Consider the following 15,773-nt stretch of genomic DNA (forward strand, 5'->3'; position numbering starts at 1 on the left):
AAGGCGCGCGGCCCACCAAATCTGCTGGCCCATGCACACAATCCACAGAAAGTTCGATCTGCTCAAACACGTCATTCCAAAAACAAACCCCGGCCCCCTGTGCAGCTCCCAGCCCAGCCCGGGCCTGGGCAGCCCCACCGCGCAGCCCCTTCTGCCTCCACACGCCGCCCTCTGCACAGTCAGCCACACTTTCTCGGCACCACCCGCCCACGGGACTGCGCCCCACCTCGGGGTTCCGATCCGCCTGCAGGTCTGGCGACCGCTCCACATCCCGCCCCTCCCCTCCCCGCTTCTTCTGCTCCCGGCTCCAACTGGTGCTCTGCCAGGCGGGCGTCAGCGCCGGGCTGCGCTCCACGTCGAAGCGCACGCTGCTGCGGGGCTTGTAGGCGCCGGTGGCGCCGCCGCCGCTGGCCCGCGCCGAGTCGGGCGCCGCTGCCGCCGCGTCCCAGCTGCTGCGCCCGCCCGCCAGTGGCGTGTCGCGCGCGGACGGCGGCCGCCGGCTAGAGGGAGGCAGGCTGCCGCCGCCGCCGCCGCGCGCGGGCGTAGTGTCCCACTCGTCGGCTGCCGGGCGGCGGGAAGGCGTGGACTCCCAAGAGCCACGCTGCGGCGGCGGGCGGCTGCCGCGGTCGTCTCGCCAATCGTCCCGCCGGTCGCGGTCCGGCCGCCAGTCCCTGCAGGCGCGGCAGGGCGGCAGGCGCGGCAGCCGGCAGCCGCGTCAGCGCACGTAGGCAGGCGGCAGCGCTGACAGGCCTGTCGGCAGGAACGTTGGCTGAGCTGGCACTCCGATAAAGGGCAGCACAATCCAACCTTCTTGCTCCTCACTCTACGCTGCTCTCAGCAGCCAGCAGCGCCCACCTGTCTCGGCCGCTGCCGCCGTGCCGCTCGTCCCGCCCGTATCTATCGTCCCGCCGATCCCGTCTGTACCGCTCGTCCCGCCGATCCCTGCCGCCGTCCCGCCGCTCGCGCTCGCCGCCGGCGGTGGACGCATACAGCCCCTCCCGCTCTCGCTCCCGGTGCCGCCGCTCCCGCTCCGCCGCCGTCTCTCGCGCGCGCTCGCTGACGCCGCCAGGGTGGGAGGGCGTCTCTATGCGCTGGCCGCGGTAGTGGCGATGCTCCCGGGGCGCTGTGCTGCCAGGGTCGGGGCCAGAGGTGGAGGGCCCGCCGGCCGCGGCTGCGGGCTCCTCGCCTGCCGCCCCCTCGTCGTCGTCGCCCAGCGACAGCAGCGGCCGCTTGCCTGCCAGCGGCGGGGTGAGGGAGGCAGTGAGGAGGGAGCTGCGCCAGACAGGCAGGCGCAGGGCAGCGCACAGAAAGCTGCTGCGCCCAAGAGCTCAGCGACGCCGGCAGCGCAGGAGCAAAGAGCACGGGACCGATGCAGCGGCCGCTGCTGCAGCAGCTGATCAGCCTGAGATCTCACCCAGCACAGAGCCATGCTTGGCCTGCTCCGCCCGCTTCTGCGCCGCGAGCCTGTCGAGGCCTGCAGCAGGGGGAGGGCACGCAGCGGTGGTGGTGGGGACTTGGCGGCAGCGGCGGCGCGGCCCGGGCAGCGCCTTCCACGAGCGGCGGCTGGCCCACCGGCTTGTCAGACGTCTCCCCCTCTTACCTAGCAGTGACTGACGGGGCGCAGGGGCCTTGAAGACGTGCTTCTCCTTGTCGCTCGTGCCTGAAATGTTCAGGCCTGCCTGCAGCCCACCCTCCTCCTGCTGATCCGAGCCCGGAGGGCCATCTGCGTCCGCCATTCCTCAAGCAACCATGGGCGGAGTGTCCCAAAGCCGAGGATTGATCGACACACGCGTGTGCAGGGGAAGATGATACTCGTGGAGGGCACAGATCGCGAGTAAGAGGTGTCGGTGACTATTGAAAGGCCTCTCGGCGAGCCTGGGCAGGCTTACGGTGCCGACAGGCAGGACGCAAGGTACAGGCTCAGGTCCCCCATCTTCCTGCATGCATGCCAGGGCCTGATCACTCACCCATCATCTGCACCCATGAGCAGCGAGCTTGACAAGCTCATAGCGGAGAGCGAGGAGGCCATCAAGCGGCTCGATGCCATCCAGCAGCGCAAGCACAACGCCACAATTTGGCAGCGCATCACCCGACACTTCCACAAGAACTCCCCGCATTTGATCAACGTGCTGCTGGCGGGCAGCCTGCTGACTGTGGCCCTGGGGCGCTTGGCTCAGAAGCAGGACTTCCAGGTGAGGGCCAGGGAGCGCTGCAAGATGTGAGGATGTGGACGGCGTGTTTGGGTCGGCGAGGACTGACCCCCTGCCACGCCCCTGGCGCTGCCGCCGCTGCCGTCGCCGCCGCCACTGACGCCCTGCTGGCCAAGCCTCGTATGCCACGCTGCACCTGCTGTTGCAGGCGGAGAAGGAGGAGTGGGAGCAGCAGCAGCGCCATCTGCTGGCGGAGAAGCAGCAGGTGGAGCAGCGTGCAACAGCGTTGCTGAGCAGCACAGAGGCGCTGGTGACGGGGCTGGAGGAGGCGGCGGCGGGCAAGGGGCGGCGCGACCTGCCCCAGTTTGTTCTGCAGCAGCTGGCGGACTGGCGGCAGCAGGCGGCGGTGCAGCAGCAGCAACAGCTGGGCCTGCCTGCAGCAGCGGCGGCGGCAGGGTCTGCAGGCGGTGATGAGAGCGGCAGCGGCGGCAGCAGGATTATGATCTGAGCCTCCGATCACCAGTGCCGGAGCGGCGCCAGAGTCTCGACACCCCAGTTTTGTTGAAATCCTTCTCCTGCTGTTGTGCAAGCACTGCCGCCTGGCATCAGCCTTGATTTAAGTTGAAGGATTCATTGGCGGCAAGCACGCGGTGTGTGGTTGTGGCAGGGGTACACCCCTGGTGGAGGCAGCGGGAATAGCGCAGCCATGGCTCCAGCTCCTTGTGATGCTCCTCGCTAGATCTCCTTTCTCTGGAACTGCTGGGGCGAATGAGGGTGAAGTCCTGCTCTCATGTTTGGCCAAGGCGTCTCGCAGGTTTCCCTGGCGTGCGCCAGTTGCTCACGTGGCATCCGCGTTGCCCTGAACGTTGGCTGTGCATAACCTGAGACACAATCCCCATCTTCGAAGGCACGGAAACCATGAGCTCACGGGCAGTGCGGCAGGGCGACGCCTGCGCCTGCCTGCCACTCCCCGAGGACCCCGAGTGGTGTCAGATTGGTGTGTGCGAGTTCCACGGAGGCGAATGGGGGATTTAACAGCCTGGCAGCCTGGTACCGCGCCAACGAGCCTGGCCCGCGTCTTTGCCCTGGAGTCGGCTGGGCCACTACCCCACTTTGCCCCAGCCCCTTGTTTGTGCACCTGTAGAGCGCGTGGAACCACCACCAACCCAAGACGAGCCTGAGCCGGCCAAAGCGGTGGCGCCGCCGTCGTCCCCACCAGCGCCTGCCCCACCGCCAGCGCCTGCCCCACCTCTCTTGCCGATTACCGCTGCCGCCAAGCCGGCACGGCGGGCGCCAGAGCAGGCGGTTAAGGAAGCGCCGCGCAAGCCGCGCTCTCCCGCCACTGGGCTCGCCATTGCCCTTGCAGCCGTGCTCCTGTACCTCATCTGCATAGGCTGCCTCATGCACATCCTGGTCTTTGGCTTTATTGTGGGCCTCTGCCTCGACCCCATCCGCACCAACGGCAGGGCCGTGAAGAAGGAAACTGTGGCCTCGACGGTGCCCAGCAGCGTGGCCCTGACAGCGGTCAGCAGCCCAGTGGATGCGGACGCCGAGGCCCCTCGCCAGCCGCACCAGCAGGCGGTTGGGGAGGAGCAGGAGGACAGGCACAGCGGGATTGAAGTGGACGTGGTGCAAGCCTGCAAGGAGCATGCCGCCGCTGAGGCCGATGTAGAGGAGCATGCCGCCACTGAGACCGAAGGTGGGTGGGAGTGAGGCACAAGGTATTCCTTTGCAGGAGAGCTGGGGCTGACCCAGTTGCAGGCGGCCGGCGCTAGGACCGGCAGTGGGCAGCTTGCCTGCAAGCTGGGCAAGTGGCATGCTTCCGCCTGATGGTCTGGGCCCTCGTACGGGGAGCGTACCAGGGCGTGCCATGCCCCCTTCCAACACTGTCCGCCGCCGGCATCGTTGCAGGCGCTTCCTAAAGACCGGCCAGGCAGATACAAGGTGCGAGGAGGCTACGTCCAAGCTGGAGATAAACAGGAGCAATTCTGCGTTGGGGTTCTGCAAGGGTAGCAGCTTTGCTTTCTATGACCAAAGGCATGCCCATGTATAGGGCGGGGCAGGCCACAGCCACCCGAAGAGAGCCGGCGCGGCAGCAGCAGGCGGCGAGACGCCCACTCAGGAGTGGCACAAGACATTGGTTACACAACGCTCTCTATCGTTGTTGCATGACTGCACTAGCATGTGAACAAGAGCTGCCGTCGAGCAAATGAAATGCGGAATGGTACATGGCAGGCAGGGCCTAGGGCTTAGTGACACAGACGCAGGGAAGCACTAGGGGAGAACAAACTACTCGGGAGGGAGACAGAATGAATGGGGGGGGGGGCAGAGGCGCGATCGCTAGATGGCGGGTGGGAGGCTCTACACATGCAGCCAAGTGCTGCAGACGTTGGGCAAGCAACGAATTGGGCTGCAGGAGGCAGCCCCTAAGGATTTGGTTCAAAGCGAGGAGTATCAAGGCCCTCCCATTGACAGAGGAAGAGGGTGGGGCAAACGGGTTTAATTCTGCATGGGGCACGGGTTGTGCGATGGGCACGTGGCCGAGGGGCCGCGAGCAGCAGGCAGCCGCTGCGTGTCGGCTCATCCAGCGCCAGCGCGTGGCAGCCGCGGCTCGCGCCTTGATGCGGCTGCGTCTCACGCCGCCACCGGAGCCAGGTGGCCGGCCACCGCAGTCACGTAAGGGGCCGCGATCTTGGCCGCGCTCTGCGCGGCGGGCAGCCCCAGCAGCGGGGTAAGGCGGGTCCAGGCGGCCTTGTAGGCGGCGGTGGCCTGCAGGCTGGCCAGCAGCTCGCCGCCCTTGGCCACGGCGGCGCCGTAGCGGGGGTCGGCCTGCGCAGCAGGGCGGGGCGGCGGCAGGACGAGGTGGAGAAGGGGCAGCCAGGCACCGGAACGAGGGCAGGCAGGATTGCGCAGGAAGCCTGGCGCCGAGAGAAGCCACTGGTGCCGCGCCATGGTGGCGCAGCCGTGCGGCTGTCGCAGCGCTCCCGGGGTACTCACCACCAGCGCATCGTGTGCCGCCTTGTACTTGCCGTAAGCGGCATCCACCTGCACCTTGCTGCTGGCCACCAGCCGCTCCACAGCGGGCATGGCGCTCAGCTTGCCCCAGGCAGCGCTGCAGGCGGGGGGAGGCAGGCAGCAGAAGCCCGCACTGTGAAACACGCACTCCAGCATGCCCCATCTCCTGCCTTCAGCCCATGCACACACCGGTGGGCAGCTCCCCACCCAGACATGCATGCCAGCCGCCAGTTCCGCCACAATGTCCGCCCCACACACCCTGCCCGACCGCCCACACGCACGCCGCACCTGATCTCATGCAGCAGCACCTCGGGCACCTTCTTGGCCTCCTCCACCTTGCTGGCCAGCGCCTCGGCGGCCACCTGCGGGCAGGCACGAGCAGGCGCCGACCAGATCGACCCCTCACCTCCCAGCCCTCTCCGGCGCTACCCCTGTCTCGCCGCATGCAACTCCAAACCGTCCGCGCCATGTGCAATGCCCGGGGGCCCATGCACAGAGCCCATAGTCCTGAAAACTAAAGACAGAGAAGCGCGAGCCGTGACGGCCCACCTTGGCGGTGCCCTGCAGGCCCTGCTCCTTCACAAACGCCACAGACTCTTCCACCTTCTTCAGGTAGGCGGCCCTGGCGGCGTTGAAGGCCTCCAGGTCGGCGCCCCGCGCCGCCCGCTGCGCCTCCACCACCGCCGTCAGGTGCGCGGCGTTGGCGGTGTAGGACTGCCAGGCCGACAGGATGGCGCCGTCGACCTGCGGAGCCGTGGGGAGGGCCAGCACAGGGGCACGTCAGCGACCCAGGAAAACAGATTGCAGCCGAGTGTGGGGCATCGCTTGTGTGCAGCTGTGGCGGCAGCCGCAGCAGGATGGATACCACAGGCAGGCGGGCAGCTGCTGCCCTGGGATCTGCGCCGCGCGGAAGGCGAAAGGGGGCAGCGCAGAGCAGGTTGCACTGACGAGCAAGGGGCGCCGCATGCTCCGGTCCTCCTGCTGCTCACCTTGGCGTCGACCGTCTTGAGCGCAATCACGGCCTTGTCGCTGATCAGAGCCACATAAGGGCTGGCCAGGGAGGCCGCCTTGCCCTCCGCCTGCTCCACGGTGGCCTGCAGCCGCGCCGGGACGTAGGTCTTGCTGGTGGCGTACAGAGCGCCGGCCCGGGTGGCGGCCGCAGACGCCGCGGTGGCCACCGGCGCCAGGCGCTTCAGTTGACCGTCGCTGGCCATGCTAGGTGCTGGGGGGTGCTGCGGGGTGGTTGGCGATAGCCGGCGGGGCGTGTGCTGGCCGCGGGCGTCGCTGCAAGGCGGGGCAGCCGGGGAGGGATTCAAGATCCTGACTTGCGGGGTGCAGGAGAAAGATGGAAGGTGGCGCAGGCGATCAAGACAGGCGGCAGAGCCCCACATGGGCTTCCCGCGCTGTTCAAGGTGCGAAGCATGCGGAGCAGGCGCCACCTCAGACCTCATTAGACATCCCTCATTTGCATGTTGGGCACGGGCATTGCTCATCGATCAACACGTCTGCGTTCCAAAGGGGCACCAAGCGACCCTCGGCGCACCATAACGAGCAGACACACCTTGGTTGCCACCTTTGCCGCGGTGAATAGGCTTCAATCGCAGCTCCAACCTCCAACAATAGTACCCTGTCGCCACTGTGTGGTGCACAGCCATGCCGGTGCCGCTGTCAGTCACAAACCCCAAGGCCGTGGGCCTTGCTGCGGCCCAACTGGCCGAACTGCCCACCCAAGGGCCCTTTGCTAGGCTAGGGCAGGCAGCGGATGGTGGCAGGGAGCCCGCGAGCTCCCAGCAGGGTGCAGCGGCGGCGGCGGCGGTGACGGAACAGGCGGGCGCGGCCAGCAGCAGCAGCCACTGGGCGATAGAGACTCATTCCCTGTCCTTTAGCTACCCAGACATTGGTGAGCAGGAGGCTGCCGGCATCGCTCACCCCCTTGCTGCCCAATGAGCCATCAGGCAGCAGGCGGCAACGGCGTGCGGGCCGCTCGGCAGCGCCCGCCTGTCTCCCGCCCACCCTGCCACCCCCGTGCCCCTGCCTCCCTGCAGACGGCCGGCCGCTGCCTGGCCGGCCACCCGTCGTGCGTGACATGAGCATCCAGCTGCCGCGCGGGGCCACCTGCCTGCTCATCGGGCCAAACGGCGCCGGCAAGACGACGCTGTTGAAGGCAAAATGGCAGCCCACACGAGGCGCCGGCACCTGTGCTGGGACGTGTTCCTGTGTGGCAAAGCCCACAGGCGCCCGCTGCAACGCCTTCCCATCTGTCCTGCCCCCTGCAGGTGCTGGGTGGCAAGCACATGGTGCCAGAGGGAGCGGTGCGGGTGCTGGGAGACCCTCCCTTCCACGCCACGCACCTGACCAGCAGCGGCGCGCTGTCGTATGTCGGCGGCAACTGGGAGCGAGACATCGCCTTTGCCGGCTACGCCATCCCTCTGGCGGTGAGACCAGGCGGGCGGCCCACGCAGCTGCTACCGCCCCTGACGGGCAGCTCCGCAATGCCGCCGCTCGCTGCTCGCCGCTCGCTCGCTGCATGCGGGCGTACCGCACAGGACGCTGCCGCCACCCCCATGGCACGCCCACCGCCTGGCTCCCTGATTGCCTGCCGGCCGGCCTGCCTGGCTGCAGGGCGACATCCCGGCGTCGCAGATGCTCAACAGCCTGCCGGGCATCGACCCAGCCAGGAGGGACAAGCTGATTGATGTGCTAGACATAGACCCCAACTGGCGCATGCACCTGGTGTCAGGTATTGGCGGCGGGGCAGCGTTATGCCAGGGGCCGGCATGCCAGGCAGGCCCTGGGCGGCGGCGCTTCCCAGCCCCGTCGCCACGCCCGAGCTCTGCCCTGGCTGCCACCAACAGCATCCCACCCACCCACCCCCGCGCCTGACCAGCCGGCCTCGCCCCGGTCCCCCCGTTCCCTGCGCCGCGCCGCGTGCAGACGGCCAGCGGCGGCGCGTGCAGATTGCCATGGGGCTGCTGAAGCCCTTCCGGGTGCTGCTGCTGGATGAGATCACGGTGGATCTGGATGTGCTGGGCAGGGCCGACCTCATGGCCTTCCTGCGGGAGGAGTGCCGCCAGCGGGGCGCCACCATCGTCTACGTGAGCGGGGCCTGATGCCGCCCCTCCCACCCTGCCTGCTCCCTTGCTTGGCTTGCTTTTGTTTCAGCGCTGGGCCGCCGCATGGGATATGTTGGGTTGAGCCTCGATCCGGACTGCTTGCTGCGTGCCCGGCTTCCGCTGCCCCCGTTTGACCTCACTGCCACTCTGCCTGCCGCGCCTGCTGCCTGCGCAGGCCACCCACATATTCGACGGCCTGGAGTCGTGGCCCTCGCACCTCATGTATGTGGCGGGCGGCCAGCTGCGTGTGTTTGAGCAGGCGGCAAACATCCCGGAGCTGCAGCGGGGCCAGCTGCTGGCGCTGGTGGAGCGCTGGCTGCGCGAGGAGCAGCGGCAAAGGCTGGCCGAGGTGGCGGCGGGCAAGGGCAGCGGCGCAGAGGGCGGGGACAAGCTGGAGTTGGCCAGCTGGAACAACGGCTGGGCGTCGGGGCGGCTGACGTCGTCGCTGAAGCTCAGCAGCAATGCCGTGATGCGCATGTGAATGCAGCGTGTAACCCTGGTTAGCAAGGCAGTCGGCTAGCAGCAGGGCCAGAAGGAGCGAGCGGATACTGTCGCTGTTTGACGGTTGGCAGTGGCGGCGGCCCCCGGCAGCACCTGTGCCGGGGGGTGGATGGTTAATCTGGTGCCAGCATGACACACCATACCAGGGCGTAATCAGCTTTCTTTGATCAGCCATCCCAGCGGCTCCAGCTTCGCCTCAATCTCGCGGCGCTACGCCACGCCAGCTGGCGGGCGGGCCGTCATGTGTGGATTGAGCGGCTGCCATCAGTGGACAGTCCGACAGCCCGAGCTTTCCCCCGTCTCCCCGGTTCATGTGCAGCAGCCGCTCAAGCCCACACGCCATGCCCACTTGAATTGTCGTTCGCTGGGCGGCGGCACGAGCCCAGATGGCGGTCATAGACTCCCGCCCGCGCGGAGAGAATGGCAACGTCAAGGTGCTGGACTGCTCGCCGCCCAGCGGCTTCAAGCAGTCTGGACTGACTCCGGGCGGCGGCGGCCCGCCGCCCAGCCTGCTCCAGCGCCTCGTAGCATGCCTCCAGTATGGCTTTGTCTCTGTGGCCATCACGCTCTTCAACCGAGCCGTCTTCTCCGTCTACCACTTCAACTACCCAAGCACAGTCACGCTGGTGCAAATCCTGGTGTCCCTGGTCTTCATGTACGGGCTGCGGGCGGCCGGCAAGATGGAGTTTGGCGCGCTCGACCGCCGCAGCGCACGCAAGGTGGAATGGCTGTTTGCCTGGCGCAGTGTGGGCCCTGCTAGGTTGAGGATGTGCGCAGGGGGAGATGGAGCAGGCTGCAGCTGCGGCTGCAGGCCAGAGAGCCCCGCCGCCGCGCTCAACCCGCCCGCTGGAGTCGGTGTTTCGATTGCAGGCGGCGCCCCTGGCCTTCTTCTGGTGGCTGTACGTGGTGTCTGGCGTCACGGCGCTGCGATACCTCAACGTCCCTATGTACAGGTGAAGGCAATTTCTGGGTGGCGGGATGGGCCAGGGCCCGATTCCCCTGCTGCGGCGACAGCCAGCCTGCCCCTCTCGCTGCGCCCCTGCCTGCCGCCCACCACCTCGCCCCTGCCCCGCCCCTCGCCCCTGCCGCAGCGTCATCCGCCGCAGCACCACGCTGCTGGTGGTGGCGGGAGAGTACTGGATGTTTGCCAAGCGCCCCACGCGCCGCTCGCTGGCTGCGCTGCTGCTCATGGTGGGCGGCGCGGTGGTGGCGGGCATGACCGACCTCACCTTCAGCCTGCCGGGCTACACCTGGGTCAGCATATGCGTGGCCTCCACCGCCGCCTACCTGCTGCTCATACGCAAGCTGCAAGAAAGCACGGGTGGGTTGGCGGAAGGAGCAGGCCCTGATGCATGTGTCAATGCATGAGGGCGGGCACGGTGCTTATGCTTTCAAGCAGGGAGCAGGCAGCCCTGGCGTACTCTCACAAGGGCTCCCCGCCTGGCCGCTGGCCGCTCGCTGCTCCTCACTATGGCGATGGCATGGCTGCGCAGGCATGAACCAGAGCACGCTGCTGCTGTACAACAATGTGCTGGCGCTGCCGCTGATGGCCGCCTTCATGCTGCTGGCCACCAACGAGGCAGCAGAGGTGGTCAGGTACCCTCAGGTGCGCGGTACAGCTGCTGTCCCGCAATGTACTGCACTGTGGTCGATGCTTGTCTGATGCGTGTGCCAGAGGGAGGACCCAAGGTTCGGCAGCCTGCCTTGCCTTTGGTCGTGAATTCCCTCAAGAATGTTTCTGGCATCCTGACCAACCTCTCCCTGCTGTTGCCGCCCTGCAGCTGTGGGAGCCCCACTTCCTCCTCTTCCTCCTCTTCTCCTGCAGCCAGGCCTTCCTGCTCAACCTGTGCATCTTCAGGTGTGGGCCTGGCACACCTGCAGTCGCACGCGGCCCAGCAGCTGCCAGGCCATGGCTTTGTGCCCACCCCATGCACGCCGCCTGCCCCTACTTTGTAACTTTGGTGCCGCTGGCATCCCTGCCCCTGGCTGCCTGCAGGTGCACCATCATCAACTCCCCACTGGCCACCAACGTCACCGGGCAGATGAAGGACATCCTCACCACGGCGCTCGGCATGGTGCTGTTTGCAGGCCAGTGCCCCGCACCCTTGCCGCGCCACCAGCCTCCCCCTCGCCCCTCCCCAGCTGCCGCTGAATCTGGATGGTGCTTTCTGCAACGCTGCTGCCTGCCAGCATGGCGCCGCTGCATGCAGCCACCTCTGGCAGGGATCACTCCTCAGACTGCTGTCCCCTCTGCTGCCCCCGCTCGTCGCCGCCGCAGATGTCCAGTACTCTGCCCTCAACGTGGCTGGCATAGCGCTGGGCCTAGTGGGCAGCATCACTTACTCGGCAGTCAGCTATGCAGAGAGCAGGGCGGCCAAGGGCCCCAAGGCCCGCGAGTCGCCGCCCAGCAGCATGCTGCCGCCCCGCTCCTCGGGCGGGCGCAGCACCAGCATCGAGGTCGGGGCGCAGGAGCGGGCGGGGCTGCTGAGTGGGCTGCCCAACGGCGACGCCGCCGGCCTCAAGTAGCGCGGCGGTTTGCACTGGCTGCGCTGTCCTGATCAGCTTGCGGCTGCCGTTCGGACAATTCCATTGCTATTGTTCGGTCCGGTTTTCTCTTCTCCACCCTGCTCTTCTGACTGCCGCAACATCTGCACAGCCTGCTCCTCTTTCCTTTCCCAGCTCCTGCTCGCCACTTCGTTTGCTGTACACACCTCCCGTTCATGACCCTATTGGGTGACCAATGATTGATGTTCTAGCCTCAAGACAGTTACATATTGCTGGAGCTGCATAGAACACAGAGCACGCCAGGTGCAAGTGGAGGCGTGGAGCGCCGGGGCGGCAGCAGCAGGCGCCGCTGCCTGCTTTGAGCGCTGGTCACACCATCTTGTCTGCGATGTGCCCGGTCGTCAGATCAAAGACGGGCAGCTTTCGGCTCTTGCTCCGGAGCGAGCGGGCTCGCGTGATGACAAAGGCCGTCCAGCACACCGCCGCCGCGCTGTTGCACAGCACCCGGAACTGCAGCGGCGAAAGAAGCAGAACAGCATGCCGTGTGGCAAGCGAGAAGCAGCTCAGCCTCCAAAAGGGAGCATGCGCGACAGCTGCGTGCCTGCCGGCCTCCTTTGCTGCCCCGACCGCCCCCGCTGCGCTCACCCGCAGCGGCACCAGGAACTGGTTGACCGCCTGTATGCATGGCCAGAAGCGCCAGCCGCGCAGCTGCACCGCGGGCAGCTCGGCTCGCACTTTGGCTCGCGCTGCCGCCCAGCCCAGCCGGTCTGCCACCAGCGCCACATAAGTGATCATCAGGGTGTTGTTGACAGGAGCGTAGGTCAGCTGGTCCAGCGCCACCCGCTGCGCCACCACTTGAACGTGCTGCAGCAGGCCTGGCTGGAAGCTGCGGAAGATGCGGACCAGCAGGCGCTGCCAGATGTGGTTGCTGGGCCCTGAGCAGGGCAGCAAAAGGAGGCGAGCACTTGGGCAGAGACGCCGTCACACGCAGTGGCACCGGTGAATGTGTAAGTCTGAGCAAACACACGTGTGGCTGGTGCGTATTGTGCTGTGTCTGGGTGACTTTTCAAGCCCCGGAGCGGTGCAACCGCAGGCAGGGAGCTCACCATACCACAACATCCCGTATAGGCTCATGAGGGCGCACCGCCGCAACGCCAGCCGCCGTGCACCCAGCAGCCGCTGTGCAACGGCGTCCGCGGTTGCTGCTAGCAAAGCTGCTATAAGGGCCTGCAAACAATTAACAACCAGGGACGGTTGATGGGGGTGGCAGAGTTCTCGGGGCTGGCCGCACACAGGCACCCGCCGCCGCCTCACGTCTTGAACCAGGGAGCGGATGGAAAACGTATGCGGCCCATAGGCGAGCCACATTGCTGCCTTTGGGCGTCCCTGGAGCCTGCCCTGGCTCTGCAGAGCTTCCGGCTGACCGCTGAGCGCAGTGGCGGGGGTGATGGCAGCGGTAACGGCTGTAGGAGAGAGGTCGTGGTGAGAGTTGCAGACGGATAGCTGGCCAGGCAGCGAATGAGCCGTCGGGCGATTGAATCTCCCATCCCCCACTCGGAACATCCACAGCGGGCCCAGCGCGGCGGCCGCCCGCCGCCAAGAACTGGATTAAAGCTGAATGTAAACTGAAAATCGTCTTCGAAGGGAGTAAAACAGATCAGTAGGTGTGTGTTTGCTGCTGTCACTAGAATCCCAGGTGGTCTTGCGGGCTGCCCACCGTGGCGCCGCCGCTGCTGGCCCGCGCGCGCGGCGTGCTGCCAGACGGCGGCAGCCGGAAGGAGGCGGCGGGGCCGGGGCCCAGCAGGGCGCGCAGCCGCTGCACAACCTCTTTGAACGTCGGCCGGTCGTAGTGGTTCTGCTGCCAGCACTCCCTGCAACGGCACGGCACACAGACAGCCGGGTGCATCAGCCTTGCTGGAGCGGCGCGGCACCTTATGCTATGAAGCTGGGGGCAGGGCCCGTCATCTGCTTGTACCAGCAGAGGCAGCCACACATCCATGTCAACTGGTAGTTTCAGAAGCAAAATACATGCAGGGGCAGCAACACTCACTTCATGAGCTTGACATACGCCTGAAGGGCGTCTGGTGCCAAGCGGTCGGGGCCGGGCAGGTCTGCTGCTGGCGGCACCTCTGGCCGGCCGCCGTTCATCACAAGGTGCGCCACCCTGAATGGCGGCGTGCCAGACCAGGGCAGGTGCCACACCAGCATTTCGTACAGGACCTGCGCGGGAGGGATCCAGATCAGGCGGGCACAAGGGCGGATCAAGGTGAGGTGGGCAGGGTGCCGGGTGGGGGAGCAGACGTGAGACCCAAGACTGCAGGCCCAGCAGCCCCGGCATGCGGGGGCGCACCATGCCAAAACCATACACATCCGAGGCGGCCGAGGCGCGGTTGCCCTCGAAAATCTCGGGGGCCTGCACACCACAGCACAGGGTGTTAGCGCCCCCCAATCAGCAGGCTGAGGAGGACAGACGAGCAGGCATGTGCACAGGCGCATGGCATGCGTGCACGCATCAGCCGGCAACACGTTTCCCGGCGGGGCGGGGCGGGCCCGGCAGGCCGGGCTCACCAGCCACAGCGGGTTGGCGGCTCCTCCCGTGGAGCTGGTCGTCTGCTGCGGCTCCAGGATTTTGGACAGATTGAAGTCTGACACCTGCGGCAAGCGGTAGCCATGCACACCATCATTGAGACACGGCGGCAGCAGCAGCGGCACAAGACCACTGCGTGAGCAGCGCCCCGTGGGCCCGCTGCTCAGGATGAGGCCGCGTCCATGAGGTGCGTCACCTTGCAGCGCCAGGCATCGTCCACCAGCAGGTTGGGGCTCTTCACGTCGCGGTGGATGATGGCGGGGGTGGCGGTGTGCAGGTACAGCATGCCGCGTGCAGCGTCCGCCGCCTGGCAGCAGCGCATACCAGAAGGCATCAGGGAACCGGCAAACAAAACGCTTGGGCAGCACCGGCAGTGCACGCGGCTCGTGGGGCGTCCGCAGGCAGGCCAGAGCGCAGTGGAGGCACCCTACGCACGCACCATGCTGAGCCGCAGCTGCCATGTCAGCTCTGCCGCCCGCTTGGGATCCTGCCGTGCCCTCCGCAGCACGTCGTACAGCGAGCCTCGTGCACAAAACTCTGCAGGGAGGACGGCGATCATCGTCACCATCAGCAGCATCAATATGCAGATGCTGGGCAGATAGGCGACCAGCAGCCGCCACTGGCATCGTTCATGCAGTGCACTGTGTGCCAGCGTGACCCGCTTGGGCTTGCCTGTGAGGATGCACGGCGGCACGACACACAGGCCCATGAAGGAAACGAGGTTTGGATGCCGCATGCGCACCATCACGCCCGCCTCCTGCGGCAGCGACGGTGGAAGGCGCACAAGACGTGGAAGGCGTTTGGCCATGCTACACTGCTTGGAAGTACGGCAGTAGATGCCCCTCCGTCTCCCACCCATGTTTACCAGCAACATTGCCATCGTCGCCATCGCCGCCACCCGCAGAGCAGCTGGCTATGTGCGCTGCAGGACGCTCCCCGTGAGAGCCCGCACCTCTTGCAGCTTGATCATCGTGCTCTGCGGCAGCTCCAGGCTGCTGGGAGACAGCGAGTCTGCACACGCACGAGCACACAGACCAGGTGCCCGGGGCAGCCACGTCAGGACAGGCAGTGACAGGCGAGGGGGGTGCCCGGCATGAACCCGCAGGCAGGGGCCACGCATGCCGAGGCAGCGGCAGGTAGGCACAGGCAGCAGGCGCGCACCTGCCGAGATGAGTATCTTCACCGCCACCTCCGTCTCCTTCCAGTGGCCCAGATAGACCCTGCCGAAGCTGCCGCCGCCGATGTGCCGCTCCAGTTCCAGGTCCTTCCACTGCACCTCCCACTGCTGCATCTCCGACAGCAGCACGCCGCCGCTGCCGGGACGGCTGGCGGAGCTGGAAGGCGGGCGGGCACCCGAGCTGACGGGAGACGCAGAGGCGGAGCCGCCAGAGTGGGGTCCCGAGTGTGGTCCGGAGTGGGGGTGCCGCAGGGTCGACAGCAGGTGGCTGTTGATGAGGGAGAGCACTGGGTCGGTACCAAGGGAGTGCAGGCTGCAAGAACAGCAGGGGGGCGGGGCAGGGCAAGCTGTGCGTCAGCAAATCGGCTGGCCAGTTGAGTGCACCAGCATGCACACGGCATCCCAGCCTGGCGCACTGGCAACAGGCGCGGCACGCTGCCAGCCAGGCACAGCCCTGGGTGCATGCCAAATAGCACCCAGGCTGCTGCACTTGGGCAGGAGCTTGCCTGGCGGAGGCGCTGCCGTGCTGCTCCTCGTGGACGCCTGCCGCGATCGCGGCTGCCGCCGCCGCTGCGCCAGCCGCGGCCGCAGCCGTGGCCGTGCCGTCGCTCGCCAGCTGGCTGGCTGCCAGGCTGCCCGCTGTGTGCTGGCTGGGGGTGCTGACGGGGGGCAGGCCGGAGTCTGCGAGCACAGCTTGGCGCCTCCACATCCACCTCCCCCTTGGA

At 67.1% G+C, this 15,773-nt stretch overlaps 6 protein-coding genes across 6 annotated transcripts; 3 read left to right on the forward strand and 3 right to left on the reverse strand.

The window, feature by feature from the left end:
• Positions 1 to 1,982: 1,982 nt before the first annotated feature.
• Positions 1,983 to 4,072, forward strand: CHLNCDRAFT_138815 (hypothetical protein; the record flags this gene model as incomplete). The annotated part of the gene is made up of 4 exons (XM_005844418.1): positions 1,983 to 2,192; positions 2,359 to 2,617; positions 3,517 to 3,849; positions 4,062 to 4,072. 4 exons carry the CDS (start codon positions 1,983 to 1,985, stop codon positions 4,070 to 4,072), a joined length of 813 nt encoding a protein of 270 aa, XP_005844480.1.
• Positions 4,073 to 4,784: 712 nt separating this feature from the next.
• CHLNCDRAFT_138816 (hypothetical protein) lies at positions 4,785 to 6,379 on the reverse strand (the record flags this gene model as incomplete). The annotated part of the gene is made up of 5 exons (XM_005844510.1): positions 4,785 to 4,979; positions 5,148 to 5,262; positions 5,454 to 5,527; positions 5,715 to 5,909; positions 6,155 to 6,379. 5 exons carry the CDS (start codon positions 6,377 to 6,379, stop codon positions 4,785 to 4,787), a joined length of 804 nt encoding a protein of 267 aa, XP_005844572.1.
• Positions 6,380 to 7,209: 830 nt separating this feature from the next.
• Positions 7,210 to 8,759, forward strand: CHLNCDRAFT_26750 (hypothetical protein; the record flags this gene model as incomplete). Its single annotated transcript, XM_005844419.1, has 5 exons — positions 7,210 to 7,322; positions 7,393 to 7,600; positions 7,788 to 7,905; positions 8,100 to 8,260; positions 8,454 to 8,759. Coding segments are annotated over 5 exons (906 nt in total), but the record flags the coding sequence as incomplete, so codon positions are not given.
• A 406-nt stretch (positions 8,760 to 9,165) lies between these two features.
• Positions 9,166 to 11,305, forward strand: CHLNCDRAFT_138818 (hypothetical protein; the record flags this gene model as incomplete). The annotated part of the gene is made up of 7 exons (XM_005844420.1): positions 9,166 to 9,525; positions 9,650 to 9,726; positions 9,871 to 10,100; positions 10,273 to 10,385; positions 10,561 to 10,637; positions 10,776 to 10,854; positions 11,066 to 11,305. The coding sequence occupies 7 exons, from the start codon at positions 9,166 to 9,168 to the stop codon at positions 11,303 to 11,305; spliced, it is 1,176 nt and encodes a 391-aa protein (XP_005844482.1).
• Positions 11,306 to 11,725: 420 nt separating this feature from the next.
• Positions 11,726 to 12,514, reverse strand: CHLNCDRAFT_13495 (hypothetical protein; the record flags this gene model as incomplete). Its single annotated transcript, XM_005844511.1, has 3 exons — positions 11,726 to 11,794; positions 11,930 to 12,219; positions 12,391 to 12,514. Coding segments are annotated over 3 exons (483 nt in total), but the record flags the coding sequence as incomplete, so codon positions are not given.
• A 1,520-nt stretch (positions 12,515 to 14,034) lies between these two features.
• On the reverse strand, positions 14,035 to 14,679 carry CHLNCDRAFT_26742 (hypothetical protein; the record flags this gene model as incomplete). The annotated part of the gene is made up of 2 exons (XM_005844512.1): positions 14,035 to 14,227; positions 14,492 to 14,679. 2 exons carry the CDS (start codon positions 14,677 to 14,679, stop codon positions 14,035 to 14,037), a joined length of 381 nt encoding a protein of 126 aa, XP_005844574.1.
• Between the last annotated feature and the right edge of the window lie 1,094 nt (positions 14,680 to 15,773).

The sequence above is a fragment of the Chlorella variabilis genome (genome assembly GCF_000147415.1).
Source record: "Chlorella variabilis unplaced genomic scaffold CHLNCscaffold_22, whole genome shotgun sequence".
NCBI lineage: Eukaryota > Viridiplantae > Chlorophyta > Trebouxiophyceae > Chlorellales > Chlorellaceae > Chlorella > Chlorella variabilis.